This window comes from Cydia pomonella, chromosome 10, assembly GCF_033807575.1.
Source record: "Cydia pomonella isolate Wapato2018A chromosome 10, ilCydPomo1, whole genome shotgun sequence".
NCBI lineage: Eukaryota > Metazoa > Arthropoda > Insecta > Lepidoptera > Tortricidae > Cydia > Cydia pomonella.
Window position 1 is genome coordinate 21,341,600 of NC_084712.1, and position 24,657 is coordinate 21,366,256.

The following is a 24,657-nucleotide window of genomic DNA, read 5'->3' on the forward strand; positions in this document are numbered from 1 at the left end:
GTAAGTACAAAGTGTTTTAATATGAGAGCGTAGTGGCGTAACTACGTTTGTATGTAGAACGACCGAGCTAGCTGGGGTCTCATACGGCCCGATTCGAAGAATGATTAAGACATGTTTAAGATCTTGGAAAGATCGATAGTTAAACGGCATGTCAAAATTGACGTTTATTTCGATTCCGCTGTGATCCCAATAAGATCTATCTACGATATTTCTAACATCAAAGTGAACCTGGATGCCCGAATCGAGCTGCTTCTGTCAATTATACGACATATGTAAGTACAAACGATATCTAAATGAGAACTTATCTAAACCAGAGCTTATCGTTATCGTATCTCATTCTTCGGGCCGTTAATCCCCATTTAGACGAACTTGCATGCGATTTTCGTAACATTGCGATATTTGGTCGATCGACTGAATTCATTGTACTGTATACTATTTAGTTAGCAAAATGTATCGAATATTGATTGCAAGGTCTTGAACCGTCTAAATAGGGCTTAACGTTTTACTAAAACTCAAGGTAGTGTCGGTATACGCAACTTACATTATTAGGGCAATAATAAGCGGTCAAATATCGGTCATATCAAATTTATAAATACATAGATACAATTAATTATACAAAAAATATATATTATAGGACATCCTTACACAAATTGAGTAAGCCCCACGTTAAGCTCAAGAAGGCTTGTGTTGTGGGTACTCAGACAACGATATATATTATTATACAAATACTTAAATATATAGAAAACAACCAGGACTCAGGGACAAATATCCGTGCTCATCACACAAATAAATGCCCGGGATTTGAATCCATTACCATTGGCTTCATAACCACTACCGACTAGGCCAAATCGGTCGTCAAATTTTTTATTTTTTATTTTACAATTTGAATTTTTTTTTATTAGAATCCTTCGCAATCCTTTCTTGATTTATTGATGTAAGTGTTTTATTGTATACAACATATTTTTTGTAGTAAATTCGTTTATAATTGCAATTTTTTTTTCATCGGCAACACTCGATGACTTAGAACTTCTGTTGTCAAAGAGTACAAGGACAATACTTACAAAAGTCAGTAAAAATATAAAATAAAAAACTCAATTTGGACTACTGAAAATCAACATAGTGTAGGCCAAATAAATCACGTCAGGGATTACATTTACAAACAAAAAGTGATGTAATCCGTATATTTAATTAATTTATCGTGTAATAAACGTAACCGAAATATGTTTTTATCAGACAGAAAATTACTAACTGCCTTTAGTTCTACTGCAAGTGCTTGCTTCAGCGAGAAGTCTAAGCAAAACCAGCTCGCCGAGAAATGTGCTACAAATACGTCTATACCAAGTTTGAAAACGATCTACCTTCCGATTGGTTCGGCGAGTCGAATGCTCGGCACCAGTGTCACTTGACCTTGAGATCTGAAAGTTCCGGGTCATATATATATCTTTCTCTCTTGCTACGACCATGCCAGTGTGTATGAGAAAGGAAAGGAAGTTTTACCCAAGGGCCACGGAACACATGCACTGTGCGCGGATGTTTGACGCTGACAGCGACCGCCATACATTTGTTTTAATAGTGACACGAACCCGTCGCCAAAAACCCACTCCCATACAATCACATTTACGCTTTTTTTTTTAATAAGTAACTTGCTTTTTTATAGTACATAAATTAAATGTTTATTCGAAGACCGTAAAAGTAATTGAAATAACATAAAACAACCTTAAATAAATAAAACATATTACATTAAAATTTAATATAAATAAAATAACATTTAAATAACAACCTATTAACTAAATCTAAAATAAAATGAATTGTATATATCCATGCCAAATTGCAGCATACTACCACTAACGATCGCGGAGCAAAAGCCGCGGACGGACAGACATACGGACATGGCGAAACTATAAGGGTTCCTAGTTGACTACGGAACCCTAAAAACAGACGGAAATAAATATACATATGGTGATCTACAGATTAAATAAGAATATACAGAAAAAATGCAACATAAGACTCATAAAGATAAATGTTTCAAATTCAGTTTCAATGTGCAATGTAAGTATTCGCCGCCAGGGACACCCTAGCTAGAGGCACTTTGTGCAGCGATGGGAACACAACAACAAACAGCTACAACTGTTTTGGCTTCAGGCGACGTTGGAACGATTGCGGTGGTACAATACGAAACCTAACGGTTACATTGGGGTTGGAACATTTTGAAATTGTTTAGTTCTTGTTTCATTTCTCATGCTCGCAAGTGTTACTAAGTACGATTTTTTTTTACGATAAGCAATTACAATTTGGTTTTTTGTTATACAATTTCCATTTTTATATTTAACTCTCCATTCCATAAATAACGATACTTTTACCTAAATAGTTGAATGAAACTACCCTCAAGAAATGCTATTAATATCAGTTGTCGGACGTCAGACCGTCAACATCTCCAGCATCTCCTGAGGATGCCTCGTAGAGGCGAAACACGTGTCGAGTTTTGTACTTTTGGTGGTGGGTTGTTATATTTATTTGCGTATTTATTTTTGCAGTGGAAGGGTGGGAACATAAATTCCATGTAAAAATACGCAAGTAAGTGTAACGTGTTAGCACTGATTGACTAGCACGTTATCTTTTCAAAAAAAAAATTCAAAAAATTATTCTGCAGGGTAGGCCTCAAGGGCTCTTTTACAAGTCAATACAACATTTATAGTAACATCATATAGTGACATGAAAAATACATAACAACATTTATAAATTCAACAGCCAATACCTGGGTAAACATTACATTATAATAATCTTAAAATAAATAATTAATACATTACAATAGAGATGTATAGTCTCTATGGTTAAAAACACATTAAATCTGGAGATGTAAAAGGTCCCCAATGTCAGAGTACTAATACTAATCAAATTTGGAGGTCTCTCCAAGTGGCAAAATAAAATTTATACTAAATAAATAAACCGCGTCTGGACTGTTAAACTAGCAGTCTCATAAACTAATGCTACATTCTGTACATAACTAGTATGTACCAAGTCAAGTATATTATACAATATGATAGAGACGTATAGTCTCCACGGTTAATACATTAAGTTTGGAGATGTATAAGGTCCCCACGGTCTGAGAAAAATAATAATTTTCGCGGATCAGCAAGTATTTTTTGTTTTAATTAGTATAGATTTCCGCAAAGTAACGCCTGATTCTATTTATTATACTTAGTCATGTTTAAAAAAACACATGGGCATAATTTCATCCCTTGATTAACAATCTACCATTACACCAGCTTTACACATACATAGGACACTGAAAATACTAGCTATATCTAGTCTATGTAGAGCAAACTAGAACAGCGCTAGAGTTCTGCAATTTCCATCAACTAAGATCGTTATCTCAGTATAATATAACCTAAAGACAGCTCATTAAGCCTTGTGCGCGAACACTGAAATAAGTTTCGTCTAAGCTGTTAAGCCCCTACGCTGGCATGTATTTCTTAAAACAATTAACATTACGCCATTGACCAATGAAAATATTTATGTAGACGCTCATTTTAAAGCATGACTCACTTTAAAATTTTAAGCATGACTGACGTTAGAGTGGGCCTGGTCCGAGCCGGAGCTACCGGATCACGTGATCACCGGTCATCTGCCATAGAAACGTAAGCGCTGGGAGCTCCGACCCGGACCGGACTAACGAGAGTCATCCTTAAATGCATCATATTTCTGGATTTAATTTGGAGTGGAATAAGGGTTAGTATAAGAGTGCGAATAAAGTGTATAACTTACTCTAGAAGGGTCCGAGTCCGGGCGTCCGACACTTATTTTATATAGAAAGTCCCTTCAGACCGGCTAGCATGAGTTGCGTTCTCGCGCGCGAGTCCATACTTGAGGTCGCGCTAGACGTTGAGGTGACGCGGTGACCACGTGATGCTTTTATAGAAAATAAAGTATCAGTTGCCTCGGCGTGGACTTGGACCATCCTAGCGTGAGACACCATGGATAAACTTGATTGTCAACACCTTCACCTACCTCAGCTCACTTATATCTAGATCTAGCGATGATAGCTCTATAACAACAATATTACCTAAGGTATACCTAAAGTGTACTCAATACTCCTCTATTAGCAACTGTTCCCACCGTTTCTTGCTTCTGCATATGAAAATGCTGACGCTATACCGTCACCGCGATGCCACAATGTGTTGACAAAACCGACAGAGTAGGAACATTCTACAACCTGAGCGTTTCGGAATGAAATTGCTCTGAAACCGCACACTACGTTACAATAACAGTTTTGAATGATTCACGGTTAGTTTCACTACACTAAACATATCTAAGTTGACCGTGATTACCTTTTGTTTTGTTTTTTAGCTCCCGATGTTTCGACGCAGTTACTTATTATACATGCATCTTGTTCACGAGTGAATGAATAGATGATGAATGTGAACAAGATGCATGTAGGTAACTGCGTCGAAATATGGGGAGCTCACATATAAAATAAAAGGTAATCACGGTCAATATCCCGGTCGATATAAGTCTAGTGATGCATAATATTCAGATTTCTACCGCTGTATCGTTACTGATTTTTTCGCAGTGAGGCGTTGAGGCTCTGAGAAGAGAACTGAGAACACGCTGCTGTGGTCACAAGCCAATTGTCACCTTTTTTAATTTCAAGGTGTGCGGATGAAGGCCCTGGAAACGGCAATAGTTATACATTCATAGGAAATTTATTTTTGGAAACGGAAAGTTTGAATCCCCATCCCCATACAAAAATATGAGAAATTTCTGACATTGTTCAATGTGGAAATTTTGCAAATTTTAGAAACATTTCCAGAGACGGCCTGTGCGTGTAGTACCTAACCCTACGTGTCCATAAAATTCAAGTCTTTGACTCAAGCCTGAAGTTTTAACGAATTAACAACGTTGTTGTTTTCGTAACAGATTAGCTAAACTACTTCGTTAGTCTCGACTTGTACGCTGGCAACGTTGTCTTCCTTCCGGCGTGTTACAATATGCATCCTTGATAAAGTATTTAAAACCACTATAATAAGGTGAGACTCATAAAATAGTTGTTTGTTTTGGTGTTCTGCCTTTTTGCCGAAGTTTTAGTGTCCGAATGCCACTTGCCAACCAACTTTTCACAGATGATTTACTTATTTATTCTACAAAAAAATGCATCCGAATTTTAGCGAACATAAAACCAAGGGAAAGTTGTCGGCCATATTTTAAAAACCTGAAAATATTAACACTTACCTCCTTATATATTTTTGAAGTTTGCACTTTTGTCAAATTACACAGCTCTTTCTTCCTACAAGCAAAAGACCGACATGCAAAACCATTAAATCTCCGCCAAAATAACTTCCTTTCCTTGCCCACTTCTACCTTAAAATATTTCACACCGGACCACACATGATGTGCATAAAAATCTCTAATAAACTTCCGCAGTCAATAAAAGAAATAGAAAATTCAAAATTATTCAATAAAGCACTTAACACACATCTAAAAGACAAATCTTTCTATACGCTGCAGGAGTTTTTTGATAATGGAACGTTAAATTAATACCTATGCTATGAGTAGGTAACTTAGCTCATAAGTACTGCCTGTGATCTCAAATAATTGTCTGTAAATCTTTATACTAGTTTGTTATTTAGTTATAAGACTGCTGCGCCCTTGCAGGGTACATATTTTGTAATTTTGTGTACTTACCTAATATGATTGCAATAAATGCTTTGTCTTGTCTTGTCATGTTAACCAACATTCGGCAAATTTTCATTATGATAGCGTTTTACTTGGTAGAATTACTATTATGACATACAACATTTGGAATACATTTATTTTGCCAAATCATTCAATTGGCTAATTATTAATTAATTAATACAATAACTTCTAGTCATTTGACGGAGTCAAGATAGGTGCGACGACGAGCGAAGCGAGAAGGAGCATGTCAGGTGAACCCGGCAAGTGCCAGTCCCTTTTTAGGGTTCCGTACCCAAAGGGTCAAACGGGACCCTATTACTGAGACTTCGCTGTCCGTCCGTCCGTCCGTCTGTCACCAGGTTGTATCTTATGAACCGTGATAGCTAGACAGTTGAAATTTTCACAGATGATGTATTTCTGTTGCCGCTATAACAACAAATACTAAAAACAGAATAAAATAAATATTTAAGGGGCACCCCATACAACAAACATATTTCTTTTGCAGTTTTTATAAATAATGGTACGGAACCCTTCGTGCGCGAGTCCGACTCGCACTTGGCAAGTTTTTTGTATCGAATGATATTAAACTACGAAAATAAACTTTTTGTGTTTTATATTAGACCTGAGATTAAAACATTGCGTTTTAAAAAGTGACTTTTTAACTTGTTGTCCAAACATACACTTTAGCTAACTGTTAGATTGGCAAATAATACAAATTATTGTGTTGAGTTCCCACATGATCATTCGGAAAAATCAAATTATGCGAATAATTGGTTGTGAATTGATTGTGTATATCGACGCCTAGCCTGGCCTTTGACAAGCAGTGGGACACACTCAACAGGCTAGGACTAGAACTAGGCAGGGAAAACAAAATGAACACACGTACGTGTTCTTGGCAGTGAATGTGTTAAGAAAACTCCTGAACTTGAACAATGAGGACAAATTAGTAGATTGTACAACATCTTTCACGTTTTGGTAAGAATAACAGGGCGTCTTTACATTTTGAGCGTACTCTAAAGAGTAATTTGATTATTTCTTAAGACGTCGAGGGACAATCAGGAACAAAGTTGTGTCATAATTTTAAGCGGATTCTGTCTTGAATAATAAATAAACTGAAATGTATTGCTCGATGGCAGTAATAATTCTAACAGATTCCTTAAGAAAAGTTTATGAGCCTTAAAATCTGAAGAGTAATAAAACGTTTTCATTGCTATTGAGTGTATTAAATAGCAAAAAATTACGTTTAGGTCTTTAAGAAGTTATAGCCCTATAATTATAAAATGACTAATCAAAATTTCTAAACTGAACTGTACAGTAGTAACTAGATTCTGTGATTTATTGTAGTAGTTTATTGTAGGCCGATATGTAGGTATAATTTTCGAGGTGATTTTCTATTAAGGAATAGAAAGGAAGGATTTTTATTTTTTTATATGATAGGCAGACGAATCGCCTGGTGGTATAACTATCTACGCTTATACAAAGAAGAAGAATCCTACATCCGATATATACAAAGAAGAAGAATCCTACATCCGATATATACAAAGAAGAAGAATCCTACATCCGATATATACAAAGAAGAAGAATCCTACATCCAATACTGCAAAGTACTGTGATACTGCGGAAGAAAATGTCCTACATACGATTTCGGATGTCGTAATGGAATTTAGCGCAGTAGCGCCACCAGCCTGTTTGCAAGGAATCGTTCCTAGTTAAAAGATCCCTGAACTACGACTGCATAAAATCATATCAAGCATTAATTTCAATTTTCTGATACCGATACCGTATAATTCTATAATCGTGCAATGTGGGTGTAACATTGTACGATTATAGAATTATACGGTATCGAAGTCTTGGTCCGTTGTGTCCTTCATCAGTATTCCGTAAATGTGTTAAGTGTTTTAACAATTCACGCATTTTACGTTTTTACTTTGTAAACTACTATAAAAATATAACGTAAAATACAAAAAAGGCAAGAATGTTGTTAAAAGGATTTTATCGTAATGCAAAACTTTGTAAATCATTTTTGGTGTGTGTAATTGTGGTTGTAATATTTGTTTTACATGCGTGCGATAAAAGGGGTTCTACTGAACGTTTTCCATTACTGGAACAAGTTATAGGCAAAAGTACGCAACATCGTAATATCATCGAAAACTTTTATGAATCGAGAAAGGTAAACGAAACTATAATCTTAAATCTAGTCTAGCAAATACTGATGCTCCGTCGGAAGTTTCTAAATTGCGAAATTTGCACATTGAAAATTTTACGGAAACTTTTCATATCTTTGTATGAACTTATTCGACTTTTTTATAAATTGAACATCATCTGTATAGGTAAGCATTCATGTGTGGTATGTGGTATACTCAAAAAGTAAGTGTGCTCAACCCATGATACTAGTATTTAACTGGATTAAACATGGGAGTTGGGGGAAAATTACCCAATGGGATTGTCTTAAAATGGAACTTTAGGTTGGAGTAGCAGAGAAAACGCTATTATTGTTTGTCCTTGTCACTTTTCTTTTCTATCTATTTCTAAAAAGAGTTAGATTTTATGGTGGGGAACCATGAATCCGACCAAATTACGTACGTCGTTTTTGGTATGTTGTCAGAAATGTTGCACCGCGTTTTTAATTTAGTCGCATCGCGTATTTTTTGTCCCTCATGGGCGCACGTGAATGATCCCTCTATAGAAAATACTAAATCTATGGCTCAGCGGAATGACATAGACATAAACAGTTTTAATGTAGATACCTTCTTAAAAACAGAAGGCCAAATATTAGAAACTCAGAAAATATAAATTGACGGCCAAATTTTGACATTAAGTACTAATATATTTCAGTATCCTAAACTTTATTTACTTATTAAATTATGAATATCACGAAGCTTAAATAGCTAAATCTACAAACATTTCAGTCATATAAATGTAATGCCACGAAAATTTATGTGATATTTCTATAAATTTTTTAAATTACTACCTGTTTCACAACAATAATGTTTTTTAGAGGGTTTTTTCATAATTCCTTACTGACCCAATCCTTAATGTTCACTGCAACTATGACCGTAATGTTCGTATTACATGCACGTAGTTGGTCACACAATACCAAAAATCAGCTAGTACCAGTTACAAATTATAGTACGGAGGAACATCAGATTATCGTCAATAACTTCTTTGAAGTTCGAAAGGTAACCGTTACTCTGTCTAGTAACGAAAGGTAATGTACCATCACGGCCCGTGATTGTTGCGCCAATTAGGGTCCTAGCTAAATTGGTTGTTTAATACTTAATACTATGGAATGTCCAATTTAGCTAAAACCCTAAATGGCTCATCACTTGTAGCTGAAAAAATCACTCGACTCTTTTCATACATTTGCTCTCGAATTTTTATCGCATTTTCTTGGAAACCACCATTAACACGTTGGCTGCCTACCATACTTCACCTAAAGTGTTGCTCCCAGGCCCCATATAAATTTAGTGATCCCACCGGTGATGCTCACGGCATCGGACTATTACTGAGGTTTAATAAACAGGTAATGAGCTTTTGCTCCCACCGGTGATGCTCATGGCCACACAGAGAAGATTACGTGATCCCACCGGTGATACTCATGGCCACTCAGAGAAGATTACGTGATCCCACTGGTGATGCTCATGGCCACACAGAGAAGATTACGTGATCCCACTGGTGATGTTCATGGCCACACAGAGAAGATTACGTGATCCCACCGGTGATGCTCATGGCCACACAGAGAAGATTACGTGATCCCACCGGTGATGCTCATGGCCACACAGAGAAGATTATTTAATCCCGCCAACGGTGATGCTCATGGCAAAGGCAGCCAACGCGTTAAGTTGAAACTGCTGATGAAAACTATAAAATTGCTGATGAATACCTATCGTCTGTCTGCCTTACTTATATAAATTTAAACTTTCAAAACAGAAACAATCTTATTTGTTCAACAGGAATGGCCGACATCTAATTTGGGAACTTATTTGTTTAAACATGGCATTAAATTTAATAAAGTTGCATGGGACCGAAGTATACATAGCGTCTTTAATGTTCTCATATGGAAGCATTGGAAATGGCTAAAGCGTAGACATATTGGTGGCTTTATTGAGCACGAGTAAGTTATCTAAGAGGTAAATGAACAAGTAGCTCCTACCCAGGTATCTCTAATTGTTTTACATGTAGAGACATATTATCTTTTTGTAGAGCTTTAGAGGAAGGATAGATACTTTTGACGCGTAGTCTCATCCGATACTATATTAGACGATACACACATGATATACGCTGTGAGTGCCATCCTACACTACTAGACTTTTCTATTGCATGTGTAACGGGGAGTGGTTTGAGGAATTGTTCGGATTAACCCCTGCCGGTTCTTTGCGCCATGGTTATACACGACAACATTTCCATCTTCACTACTTAGATATTTAGCAGTCCTCAACTGCGTTTCTCCAGAAACTTCCTGCGTCGCACAGCTAAACTGTGGAATGAACGGTACTGAGTGGTATGGAACCTTCAAGAAAAGAGCGTACCTACTCCCATCTTAAAAGCTGGCAACACAACTCTGGTGTTGCAGGTGTCCAGGGGTAAATTGCTTACCATCATGCGATTCGGCTGATCATTAACCTATGTGTCATAAAGACATTTGATATTGAATGTTAAATGGACAACTACCATATTCAATTTTTTTGATTGCAGCAATAACCCTTTATACGGTTGCAGCGTATCGAATTGCCGATTTTCAGGAGATACGTTTATCGCATCCGCAGATGCTGTAGTGATACATATACAGAAAGGGCTTATACCTAAAGCCGTAATTCGGAATCCACACCAGTTATGGATATTTTGGGTAGACGAGTCTCCAAGAAACACCTTTTCTTTGTCAAAAAACCGGCCGAGTTACAAGGAATTGTCTAATATTTTCAATTGGTCTATGACATACAGGTACATCTGCCATTTCTTATTTTTACTAGGGATCTCTCCAATTACCACAATTTCCGATGCTGTATGGCATTTTTGCGATTATTTGGAATGGATGGGCTATATTCGATGTAAGGGATTATTACATTATCCTCTCATCTGACACTTTCTGCATACCGTTTCTCCGAGGGTACTGGAAAATAGAAAGGGAAACAACATAAACCTTTCTCTGTCCTTCTCAGTAGAAAGTGTCCCGAAAAAGCATAAATGTAATAACCCCTGTAGACGACGGACCTGCCAACCTCTGTGCTTCTGCAGCGTGGCCGGTACGGCTCCCGCTGCCGACGCGCGACTTAAGTTTATACAGGATGGTTATTTAGTCACCTGCAATAATTTTAGGGGTGAATATATAGGTCATACTGAGCAACTTTTACTACGGGACAAACCCCGAAATCATGAAAAAAAATTGGCTGTTTCATACATTTTGGCTGTCTGACCTTGACATTTTCTATGGGAGAGTAAATAACGGACACTTCTCCAATCCTAATGAAAGGTTCGGTCACGCTCCGTGATTGTTGAGCCGTTTAGGGTCCTAGCTAAATTGGCTGTTCAATGGTTGTTCAATACTTATGCTATGGATACATTCCAAGTATGTTTAGCTAGAACCCTAAATGGCTAACTATCACGGAGCGTGACTGTAGGTAACATAAGGTATAAGGTAAGGTTATACCGTTCTATGCTTTATTAGTTAGGCTAAGTTAATACATAACTAGGGCCCAGAATTTTGGGTTGCGGCTTTTGACAATTCTTAGGAAGAGAACCCCAATGTTAATCGATGGTATCGATAATTTCAGATTTTTTAAAATAAGTGTCTTTATTAAATAATACCTCAAACTTTCTGATGATACTTACTTTTTTCATAACGAGTTGATAAACTAAGTAGGTAATTGCTCACAAGTGTTATTTAATTTAGATAAATTATAATTTATCTAAATTAAGCCGCATTAATGGAGTTATAGACTGATAATATCGATATATCAATAAAAAGCGGTGCTCTCTCCCTTAAATATGTCAGTTGTCGCGCGCAAAATTCCGGGCACTACACGTAACGCGAATATTTTATTAGAACAGATTCTGATGTACCAATCCCGTATGGACGTACTGTACCTCTATTACATCCGATGGCTCATAATTTAACAATTACGACATTGAAAGAACTTGTCCCTTTTTGGAAGCACAAACGAAAGGATGTCTTGGCTACTATTCTCATTTCACACTGCTTACCGGCTCGCATGCGTTTCTTGATGAAACTGAATGAACATATAAAAATCGATATTTATGGAGGCTGTGCAAAGGATGAGCACCAAAGAAAAAGGTACGACAATCAAAGGTTTATTGAATGTAAAGATTACATCCATTCTTTTTACATATATGTTTTTTCTGTCCCTCTTGCCCGGCGCCCACTATCGGTAAGACACGGCACGGCTCGGTAGCCTCGGTATGCCTATAAGGACGCCTTGGCAGGCTTCGGGTTGCTGCGCCAGCGTAAGACTGACAAACCTTCCCGAAGACTTAATTTGCTGCCGGAGCAACCCGAAGACTGTCTCGGCTCTCGGCGTCTTTAGATATCCGCCTTATGCTGCCGATGCAATTCAAGACAAGACTGCAAAGGCGTCCTTTAGGCATGCCAAGGCTTGGCTACCAACCCATCATGCCGTGCCTAGCTGATAGCTTGAAGAAAGTATGCAGTGGAAGGATAAATATTTTGATATGATAATAACAATAGAAATTTCGATTTTAGTTTTTCGCGGTAACTAGCCTTCGGCCTCTGGTTGTCAATAATCAAATGTAATAAGCTAGTAAGTTACTAACAGTAGTAAGTAGCATTGAGGGACCGACTGAAGAAGAAGAGTAAGTAACTAGCCTAAATAGGTAACTATTTTTTTCAGATGCCCAGGACATTTCCGCTCCGATTGCAAAATCTTGACAAAATACTTGTTCTATATAGTAATGGAAAACTCAAAATGTCGACAATATATAACAGAAAAGAGTTTTCATCATGCCTACGGCAAAGGTGCGATACCAGTCTTCATTGGTCCGTTCTTAGAAGATTGCCAAATACTATTGCCGCCTAATTCTTTTCTACATATAGACAATTTTAAGACGCCCGAACAATTAGCAGTGGAAATAGATGCTATCAGCAAAAACGTTACTAAATTGCTTTCTTATCACACTTGGAGGAATCATTTTAAAGTCGTTAACGAGCATGGCTACTTTGGAACTATGTCTTCGCAAATGTGCAGAATATGTGAAGCTCTAAATTATAATAACAGGTCGCATAAACTTTACGGCGTGTCCGATATCCGCAGGTATTTAGATCCTGAAATACAGTGCAATTGAAAAACAAGTTTTATTTTATTTTTTCGATGGGCTAAGGTACAAAATACCCCAATAATGGACAAGAAATCGATCATAGGAAAAAGATGAATGGCGTGAGGCGTGATTGATATGCCTAATGAAACCCTAAAATTGTATCGTGAGACAATATAGACTTAAGCTTTTCAATCGAGTACCGTATGTATTAACCCTTTACCAGGCTGACAGTAAAAAAATGACAATCGAATGTCAGTCTTACTCATCGAAAATAGAACACATGTTTGAAGAGCCGCATGTGGGAAATATATATCCCTTAGCCTGGTATAGGCTTGCTGAGTGGTCTAAGTACGAGATTGAAAAGCTTTATTATGCTTACATTGTATACAATACTTTTTCTACTAAATAATAGGCAATATTACTGCAATGTTTATAAGAACATGTTAAACTACTTTTAGGGGACCTGTAATGACCATATTTTTGTAAATATTGAATTTAAAATATCTTTTGGCACACGTCACGTGACCAAACTCGAAACGTCATTGAAGATTCTGATGACGTCACAACTCTCGGATTGACACTGTTGACAGTTAGGCGATAAACAACAAATGACAAATGTCAGTTTAACAAAAGCCAGAACAAAAAAAAAACAACTTTGTTGCATTTGGAGTCGAGACTCTTGGTCCGTGGGGCCCCGCAGCGCAGGGCCTATACCGGCAATTGGCGAAACGACTGGTGGATGGGACCGGGGATAAGAGAGCTGGCAGCTTCCTCGCCCAACGCTTGAGCATAGCGATCCAGCGAGGAAATGCTGCCAGCATCCTCGGTACCTTGCCACGGGGGCCCATTTTAGATTTAGATTTTTAGTTTTATATAGTAGTTTTAGTTTAGTTAATTGTATTACTTATATAATTTTTTTTTAATAACTTGTCAATAAAGGTAGTCAAAAAAAACAAAAAATGTCAGTTGACAGTTCGTATCTTCTACCTGCGTATGTAGTTATGTGTCAAACCGTAAACTGTGACGTCACACAATTTTCAAAGAGTGTTTTGGGCGCGAAAGTATCTGTCAAAATATATTTTGTTAATTTAACATATTTAAAGCCGTTTTTAGTATAAAAGTTGAATTTCAGGGCAACTTTTAGTTATTATAGAACGTAATACAAGCGTTTCAAAAAATTGGAAACAACCCTATTGATTCTTTTTCTCATCTCTGACAGTGAGTATTGGTTATATTGTATGTCTATGGAGTATTGTATTCTTTGTCTCTGACTGAGCAACTCAAACTCATTTTTGACATTGACAGTTTAACTTCTTGACAGACGAGGAATTGGCGATCATAGTTTTCTTTCCATTTCCACATGTGATTTTGTGCTTTTTACTAACAGTTTTTTCTGTTATTACTAAATTCTGTGAATATAGGCCCTAAATTTGTTGGGACATAGAATAACATATACTTACAAGGTAGGTTCAATAAATAACACGCAGACATAACCTATCGGTAATGTTAACCTCAAAATATTAATAAACAAACTTATTTCAGATGCAGAAAATGAAAAGAAAAATCGGGGAAGGCGACACTCCTTCCCCCAAAAAAAAGAAAGTTCAATTCACAGAAGGTGCGAAGGATAATAAATCTAAAACCGCAGAAAAGAATATTAAGAAACCAAAAAATGCAGAAGCGAAACAGAACTCAGACTCGTTCAAGAAAGACTTTCAGATTGCTTCTAAGAAAGATTTCAAAAACAGTCCTAAGAAAGATTTCAAGAGTGGACCTAAGAAAGATTTCAAAGGGCCTAAGAAAGATTTCAAGAAAGGAAAGCCAGGTGATAAATTTAATAAATTTGGAAAAGTCAAGGGGAATTTCGGCAAAGGAGCAAACAATAAGTTTGTCAAAGATCAGAACAGTGGTGAGAAGCCAAAATGGTCAGAGATGAAGAAGGAAAAAAAGCAGCTTCGTCTGGTGAGACGTAAAGCTAAGACTTCCGCTGAAGTGTTTGAGATTGCCAATAAGGCAAAGCTGCTTGCTGCCCAGATTCAGAGGTTTGTAGTTAAATACATTCATAGTTTATCTTTTATGACTCAGACCATAGATTGCTTAAAATATGATTTAGTTAAGATTTGACAACCTGTCTGGCTTAGTGGGTAAAGACCCTGCCTACGAAGCTGATGGTCCCAGGTTCAAATCCTGGTAAGGGCATTTATTTGTTTGTTGAGCATGAATATTTGTTCCTGAGTCATGGTTATTTTCTCTCTATCTATGTATTTAAGTGTTTATAAATATTTATATATTATATACAGTGTAAACTCCATATAACGTCACTCATTATAATGATTCACTCCATGTAGTTGCTTTACTTTAATATTAATTTCTCTCTATACAATGAAAACTGTCTATATCATCAAAAAACATCAGGTACCTTGAGTGTCGCTATATTGAGTTTACACTGTATATCTTTGAAGTATTATTGAAAAGTTGAAGTATACGCACGAGGCAATTTCCTCACGACAATACGACCAGTGTAGACATGCCAGGAATATGCACGCGCCGCCTCGACCGAGGCACTTCTACACTACACTGGCCGTATTGTGCATGAGGAAATTCCCTCGCGCGTATGCTCGCTCAGTATGGACCCTGCTATTCATCCATCATCTCTTAGTATTTCAAATGGTCACACACATTCACCCATCAATGTAGTACTGTATCCTAGCTCATGTTTATTACTACATTATACACTATTCTTTCCTTAAGGTATATATTTTTATATATAAAAAGTTAATTGTAAATGAATGTGATGTATGTATTTCTAATTTATATAAGACAGTGTTATGATTGCTAATTAGTCTCTTATGATATGTTGACATTTATTTACTGTGTGTATAAAATGCGACACAATTTTGCATGCCAATAAATCGCTGAATGTAAATGGAAACCCGAATAATCACCCTAACATCTTGTAACCTATGTACCTACATTCTTGCAAATAAACATTTATCTTATCTTATCTATCTTATCTTCCATTCCTATTTTAAATACAATATTATTTTAGGCAATTTAACCTTTCAGGAAAGTAGTAAAGCCAGACTTCCGCTTAAGCACCTGCAAGGAGCTTCACACGCTACTCAAAGGCCAATACAAAGCCATAGCCCTCACCCACGACCTGAGCCGAGTCATCCAAGTGCTTCTCAAGCACAGCGCAGAAGACATCAGGAACGAAATAACTGAAGAACTCCTCGATCTCATGGTTCCTATGGTGCAGTCGAAATATGGTCACCATGCTGTGAAAAGAATACTGAAATATGGATCAGATAGTATTCGTCATAAAGTTATTAATAAGTTCTTTGGACATATTGTCTCGTTGGCTACGCATACTGTTAGTGCGCCCGTATTGGACTATGCGTATGGCGAGTTTGCGTCTAAGAAGGAAAAGGAACATATGCAGCAGGAGTTTTATGGTGACATATACAAAAATGTAAGTTTGCACGTATTTCTCCGTAGAATGAAAAGGATTTGGGCCAATGGCAAGCCCAGCAAGCTGTCATCTTTTGACAACATGCATTTAAAAAATTTGCTATATTGCTGTAAAATAGTGGTAAAGGCTGTATCTTATGTACCTAATAACCATAATAAGAATAAAGCCGTTTATTGAAAAAGTTACGTTAGTTAAGTTAGTAAGTTAAGTATTCAGATGATGTATTTCTGTTGCCACTATAACAACAAATACTAAAAAAGTAAGAACCCTCGGTGGGAGAGTCCGACTCGCACTTGTCCAGTTTTTTAAATACATCAGAAAATGCTAGGAAGTTGATATTTGGTCCATATTTCATGGTTTGGCTTTTAAAATGTAAGTGTATGCATGACTCTCTTTAGCTATAGTTTGGCCCAGGACTCTCTCATTTCAAACATAGACAGTGAGAATCATACTGTCTTTGTCTTACGCTAGCTTAGCTTTTCCTGGTTCTTACTGACTGAAAAGTTGTGTTTGCCAGACTATACTACTGTGTGGCTTTCCATATAAAAGAGTCCCTATGCTGCATCTGCAATAAGGATGTTTCTATTAGAATTTCTGTTGGAATTTCAGATGAAAACACCCTTATTGCACTTGAAGCATTAGTATCCTTCTGTGATGGAAAGCCACATTTCTGGGAAGTTCCAAAATTGTCTAGTCTGTCTAAGCTCACTTTGCACTAACTTGAACAAAACAAATTGAGGGAGCGTTATTATGAAGCTCATATTTTCATAGAAATTTGGTATTAATTATGACTTTGACACACTTTGTCATTGCACATCTAATTCAAATGACAAAGATCAGAAATTTTGATAACACAGACTATGCACGTGTTATTTTAAACGTCAAACTTCTATGAAATTAAGATGTATAAATACATACGTGTACGTGCTAGGGTCGGCAACGCACATGTAAGACCTCTGGAGTTGCAGGCGTCCATAGGCTATGGAGACTGCTTACCATCGAGCGGGCCGTATGCTTGTTTCCCACCGACGTATTATAAAAATAACAGTTTCACAGTCTGTGCTATCAAAATCGCTGCAGTGTTATCTTGGTATAACTCTAACTTGGTCTGACTCTATATACATGTCGATTAATGTATTATAGTATTAAGTTACTAAATTATATTGTCTTTTTTGTAAGTGAAATTAATTTTCATGAACAATATTTGCCATATTTCGCGCCTGGAACACAGGGAATCCTAGTTCAGGCACATGTTAACAATCAATATTTTTAAGTGTTTGTTTTATATGAATGTAACCATGAAATATGTGTTTTAAATAAATTATGTTTATTTATTTCAGACGAAGGACAACAAGGTGCATACCCTCAGTGACACATATAAGGACAGCCCGGAGATGAAGACAGCCATCCTGCAGTCCTGCCAAGCCAACATTCAGAAGATCTTGAACAAGAATCTGCATGATGGAGAGTAAGTATTACTTCTTATCTATCAAATGTATCAACGATGGGTGCCCTAAAATTGGTATTTTTTGTAGAGCAAACTTAAAAGAAATGCAATTACATAACTTGTTGATTCTCAACTACAAAATGGTTTTAATACAAAAGGTGGAAAAGCTCTCTAACAATAGGGTTGTTTTCATCTACAAATCTTAGGGCAGAACTGTATCCCAATAATTTTTTTTGGGATTATAAGAACATGTTAAACTACTTTTAGGGGACCTGTAATGACCATATTTTTGTAAATATTGATTTTAAAATATCTTTTAGCACACGTCACGTGACCAAACTCGAAACGTCTTTGAAGATTCTGATGACTTCACAACTCTCGGATTGACACTGTTGACAGTTAGGCGATAAACAACAAATGACAAATATCAGTTGACAGCTCGTATCTTCTACGTGTGTATGTAGTTATGTGTCAAACCGTAAACTGTGACGTCACACAATTTTCAAAGAGCGTTTTGGGCGCGAAAGCATCCGTCATAATATATTTTGTTAATTTAACATATTTAAAGCCGTTTTTAGTATAATAGTCGAATTTTAGGACAACTTTTAGTTAATATAGAACGTAATACAAGCGTTTCAAAAAATTGGAAACAACCCTATTCTACAAACTTCGTTGAAACGAGGGTGCGATGTGTTAGGATCGGCAATGCGCATGTAACTCCTCTGGAGTTGCAGGCGGACATAGACTACAGAGACTGCTTACCATCAGGCGGGCTGTATGTTTATTTGCTTACGACGTAGTATAAAATAAAAATAAAATATTATTATGTGTATTTAAACTGTGGTCACTCAAGTTTTAAAGTCGAAAGTATAGCGATTTAGACTACCCGTCTTTTCCCACTCTATTACTTAGAGAGGAACGGGTAGTCTATCTCACGGGCGAGATATTTATTTATTTAATCTTTATTGCACATAAGAAAACACACTGTACAATAGGCGAACTTAATGCCGTAAGGCATTCTCTACCAGTCAACCTTTAGGCAAAGCAGATAAGTTGTAGACGGTGCAAAAACATGAGGTATATGTGATACAATGGATACATGTACGAACACAATACAGTCATAAGAAATACACAAACATAAACATACATATATATAAATAAAATAGATACTGTTGCACCGCTCCTGTGCTAGACCTACTGACTTCTATATATCTATATTATATTTGAGTATAGTCATTTAGAGGCAGTTTTCGCTATGCTGCGTCTAAATGCTGGAACAATTTGCCGCCACCAGTAGTTAACAGTAAGTCCCTGGCAGTTTTCCAACTACGTTGCGAGGCATATTTACTGGACTTCCAAAAGAAAGTAACATACACTTTAGGATGAGTGACCTGTTCTAAAGATATTTAAATTTAGTTAAGTTAGGACTTTTTTTACCACTGCGCATTGTTCGGTTTTGCTCTCCTGTCCTAAATGTAATAAATAGTGTAAATGTTTCTGCTGTCCTTAGCTAGATATACAAATTCAGCGTTGGCAGAATAACAGCGTCCGTTGCTGGAAGTATTTAGGGCTGCTGTGTCCCGAGGCCTTTTGGCGCAGACATTAGTTGAGCCACTAACTTTCCTTTTCAATTAGTTTGTAAGCATTATTGTGTACTTTTATTATTTACCTACCTATGTTTTAACTTTTTGAATAAACGTCTGTTATTATTATTATATTCGTTCCACAGATTGCTCCATTCCGTGCTATACGATTACATCCGAGAATGCAGCGACGAGGAACGAACGGAACTATTGACAACACTCGCGCCGCTCATAGTGCCGCTCAGCAACTCCCTGCCCGGCGCCAATGCGGCCAGCATCTGTGTGTGGCAGGGCTCCAACAAGGACAAGAAGGTAACTACATTACGTACATACGTTAAAGTATGTAACTTTACTTTTGAGTGACATTAACGTGAGACACTTCATTCGGTTCTTGTCTGTTTTAATTTTTTTGTCTTTTAATTATTTATATAAGAATTCAAGCCTTGGCGACCCTCTACATCTCTAAGGATAATTTAATATATATTTTTATATTTTATCTCTGACACTTAGAGACTTATACATCTCTAAAGAATTTTAGTATTTTATGGTTTTATTTTTTTATCATAGTTTTTTTTTGTGTAATTAGACATTTAGAGACAGTATACATCTCTAATAAAGTATTTATTATTTCATAGATTCGATATTTGTAATTGTTTTTTTTTTAATTTATTGTTTGTAAAAATGGACATGTAAAAGTGCCCCTGTGGCCTATTTGCTGAATAAATGTTTGATATTTGATATTTGATTCAAACTAGAGATGTCAACTGTCGTTGGAAGCCATTGATTTATATATTCATAATAATAAATATTTAGGGACAATTTGACCTAGCCCCAAACTAAGCAAAACTTGTACTATGGGTCCTAGGTGATGATATACATACATAGAAAACACCCATGACTCAGGAACAAATATCTGTGTTCATCACACAAATAAATGCCCTTCCCGGGATTCGAACCTGGGACCATCGGCTTCATAGGCAGGGTCCCCACTAGGCCAGACCGGTCGGCAAGTTATATTACTTCGTAGAGACCAAGAATGGTGCCAGCACGAATGCGAGCCAAGCGTGCAGTCCAACGCAACTAGTTGTGATGAATCGCGCGCGTAATGCGAATTCATCAACCAATCTCGTTGTAGCATTCCACAGAGGCACACCAAACGAGAATTTCCGGTCGGAATTATGTGAACGGGCCTGTCTTTTCTTTTGTATTCTTTGTTGAAGTATTTAATTCTGAAATACCATGTGTTTGCGTAATATTTTTGCTTTTCTAACTGCCCCTCCCCCTCCCTTTGGTCATCGGCTGGCAACGCCCTTGGCCCAGCGTATCCTGAATACAGCTCTTCGTATTTTCTAGCCCGTTATCCTTTTGTTCTGGGACATTTGAGCGGCCGCTTGAGGCTCGGAAGTGGTCACGTTTTTTCATTTATAATCTACCTCTTTCGTACTCATGAAATGTTCATATACGTGATGGCTTCTCTTTTGCACTCTTCAATAATTGAGCTAGCATCATTCTAGACCTATGATTGAAACACTTATTCTCTGAATATAAACATAAAGAGCTATTTCGCTTGTCTTCATCATTGTCATCAAAGAGACGATCACCGCGTCGAGCATAAATGGAACTTGTGACCTCTTCGAAGACGGGTCCTATCACTTTAACTAAAGCTGTCGACGCTTACTGAACCATCCGTGAAATTATCCATCCCCCTCCCATACTTTCTCTCTTTACTTAAGACTTAGAAAGGCGCGTAGTAACGCCTATCATATCACTTTAACGGCGTCGGTATACATTTTTGATCGAATTTGGAAAGGGGAGAAGTATTTTTACTAAAAATACCTTGAGGATAAACGCAGATACACCAAATTCACCGAAACATCACAGACTAATAGACCGCGGGTCAGTAGCATTAAGCATATTTCGTGAGTCATCGCCTCCCGGATACTTTATCAGATGCTGTTTTAAATAAAATAAAAACCGTCAGCCGGTTGTATTGCGGTGGAAAGACCGTCAGCTGTAAAATGAACATGTAAAAAATACGCGCCTTACCACTTTATGTGCGGCAAAGTATGCGTAATGTAAATTGCGTAATCCGTTTATAGCGTTTGAGATATTTCACCTAATGAATTCAAAATTCAAAAATTTATTCTGCAAGTAGGCCTCAAGGGCTCTTTTACAAGTCAATACAACATTTATAGTAACATCATATAGTGACATGAAAAATACATAACAACATTTATAAATACAACAGCCAATACATTACATTATAATCTTAAAATAAATAATTAATACAATACAATAGAGATGTATAGTCTCTATGGTTAAAAACACATTAAATCTGGAGATGTAAAAGGTCCCCAATGTCAGAGTACTAATACTAATAAAATTTGGAGGTGTAAAGTCTCTCCAAGTGTCAAAATAAATAATCCTGCCTAATGATTTCCTGCTACCTAAAGGTTGTCTGGAAGAGATCGCTTTTTAGCGATAAGACCGCCTGTTGTTACTTGTTACCTGGTTCTATTTTCCTTTAAAATTCATTTGTAGTTTTACATGTATGTAAAATGTATAATTGTTGGTGCAATAAAGAATATTTACTTACTTACTCACTTAATTTGTTACTGCTGACATAAAAAGGTAAAGCGCTTATTTTTTACAAGTTCATGTGACCAGCTGACGTTCTTACCACCGCGATATAACCGGCTGACGATTTTTTTACTAACAATAGCATCTGAGCTATCATTTAACAAAATATCAAACGGGAGCCGATGACATTTTTTTAATGGGTTTCGGTAGCTGCCATTTCTCAAGCCACCAACGGAGCGGCAGCTGACGTCCACGAGGGTTCATCACACATAGCCGTTAACCACTACACAAGTTTTCGCCCGGAAGGCGATTGGTCATGGAAATCTGTTCCTGGCTCGCGGTCTATAAAGACTCCCTTGGTTCCATCCAAGACATTAATATGTGGAACCTACTGTTTTAACGTTTTGCTTGTAGACTATCCTGAAAGTGGTGAAAGAGCACGCAGTGGCCCTAGCAAAGCATAAAACTGGCTACCGTCTACTTCTGGCCATCTTCGACGCCGTGGACGACACGGTGCTCGTGCGGAAAGCCATCGTGTCGGCCCTGCAGCCCCACGTGCGCGACCTGGCGAGGGACCACTGGGGAAACATGGTAATATATCATTTCTAGCGCCTACACGTGCCTGTAAGTAACGGTGAAATTAGGGTTTCCTACATTGATAACGGTGTTTGGTGATTACGTGATTAGTCAGGATTGCTACATCGTATTACAATGTTGGTATTTATCATCATAAAGGATTCACCCCCCTTAAGGGCAAACAATTACGATTTGTTGATTTTTTTTGGTTTTTGTTTACTAATACTATCCTACATGCCAAATTTCAGCTTCCTAGGGCTCCAGGAAGTAGCCTAAGGGTTTTGATGATTATCCGTCAGTGAGTCAGTGACGAAAGCGTTTTTTTTTAGATATGAATAAAATCTAAAGTATGAAAGCTATGCAATTGAATTTTTTTAGGCTTAATAAGTCCACTGTCAATACATTTATATCCCGAGAATTTTGTTTATCTGGTATAATCCAACCCAAGTTATGAGGGTTCAAAAAATCGACGAAGCGCTTCGAGAACAGGCAGGGCCGGATTTAGGGGAGGGCAACCGGGGCTACAGCCCCGGGGCCTCCACAAAAAAGGGGCCCCCACCATAGAGACTTCGGAAAATTGTCCATTATATTTGGAAAATAATTTGGGGCCAGAGGGCCTCCACTCATTTGTTGCCCCGAGGCCTCCAGACCTCTAAATCCGGCATTGAGAACAGGTAGGTAGTACCCTTGCGCTTCGCTTTTCTCGTCTTGGCGGGACACTACCGTGCCCCCAGATATACGTGCATAGTGCTCTCTCTCTCACAAACAAAGAGCTCTCTGGAACAAATCCGCATAAATGTGATAACACTGAAAACGTATGTACCTGTTATTAAAATACAATGTTTACTTCCAGACGCTCCACTGGCTAGTGAAGCCCAAGGACCCGGGCGCGTTCCACCCGAGCCTCATCAAGTTCCTGGAGGAAGGCTTCCGGAGCGGCACCTCAAAGAAAGACTCCGCCATTCGAGTCGCAGAGTTACGGGAAGCCATCTTGCCGGCGCTTGTGAAAGATATTGGATCTGATCCGGAGTTCTGGGTCAGCGAGAAGACGATTATGCTGTTAGCTGTAGCTGTACTTTCGATAGGTAAGTTTTGTGGATTAGTTCGGTAATATATCCCTAGATGGCGCTTCTCTGATGACGGTTAATTCTCAAGAAATACGCCGCCATTCGCGTAGCAGAGTTACGAGAAGCCATATTGTTTGCACTTATGAATGATATCGGCTCTGATCCGGAGTTCTGGATCACCGAGAAGACGATTATGCTGTTAGCTGTACTTTCGATATGTAAGTTTTGTGGATTAGTTCGGTAATATATCCCTAGATGGCGCTTCTCTGACGACGGTTAATTCTCAAGAAATACGCCGCCATTCGCGTAGCAGAGTTACGAGAAGCCATATTGTTTGCACTTATGAATGATATCGGCTCTGATCCGGAGTTCTGGATCACCGAGAAGACGATTATGCTGTTAGCTGTACTTTCGATAGGTAAGTTTTGTGGATTAGTTCGGTAATATATCCCTAGATGGCGCTTCTCTGATGACGGTTAATTCTCAAGAAATACGCCGCCATTCGCGTAGCAGAGTTACGAGAAGCCATATTGTTTGCACTTATGAATGATATCGGCTCTGATCCAGAGTTCTGGATCAGCGAGAAGACGATTATGCTGTTAGCTGTACTTTCGATATGTAAGTTTTGTGGACTAGTTCGGTAATATATCCCTAGATGGCGCTTCTCTGATGACGGTTAATTCTCAAGAAATACGCCGCCATTTGCGTAGCAGAGTTACGAGAAGCCATATTGTTTGCACTTATGAATGATATCGGCTCTGATCCGGAGTTCTGGATCAGCGAGAAGACGATTATGCTGTCAGCTGTACTTTCGATAGGTAAGTTTTGTGGATTAATTCGGTAATATATCCCTAGATGGCGCTTCTGGTGGTGGCTGTGCTTTCGATAGGCAAGGATTAGTTTCTTAGGGCCACTTGCACCTAATTTAAACGAGTGGTTTCTGAAGCTACATTTATATATGCCTATCTG

General features: G+C 37.7%; 1 protein-coding gene across 2 annotated transcripts in view; it reads left to right on the forward strand.

The window, feature by feature from the left end:
* Nucleotides 1–12,940: 12,940 nt before the first annotated feature.
* The window catches only part of LOC133522387 (protein penguin), a 28,969-nt gene continuing 17,252 nt past the window's right edge, over nucleotides 12,941–24,657 (forward strand). The window contains exons 1-7 of one of the 2 annotated variants that reach the window (XM_061857706.1): nucleotides 12,941–12,959; nucleotides 14,506–15,005; nucleotides 16,030–16,435; nucleotides 17,776–17,903; nucleotides 19,612–19,777; nucleotides 22,460–22,636; nucleotides 23,475–23,706. In XM_061857706.1, coding sequence (XP_061713690.1) covers nucleotides 14,506–15,005; nucleotides 16,030–16,435; nucleotides 17,776–17,903; nucleotides 19,612–19,777; nucleotides 22,460–22,636; nucleotides 23,475–23,706 — 1,609 coding nt within the window. In that variant the 5' untranslated portion in view covers nucleotides 12,941–12,959. Of the gene's footprint in view, nucleotides 12,960–14,278; nucleotides 14,427–14,505; nucleotides 15,006–16,029; nucleotides 16,436–17,775; nucleotides 17,904–19,611; nucleotides 19,778–22,459; nucleotides 22,637–23,474; nucleotides 23,707–24,657 lie in introns of those variants that run through there. The other variant, XM_061857705.1, reaches the window with a different exon arrangement.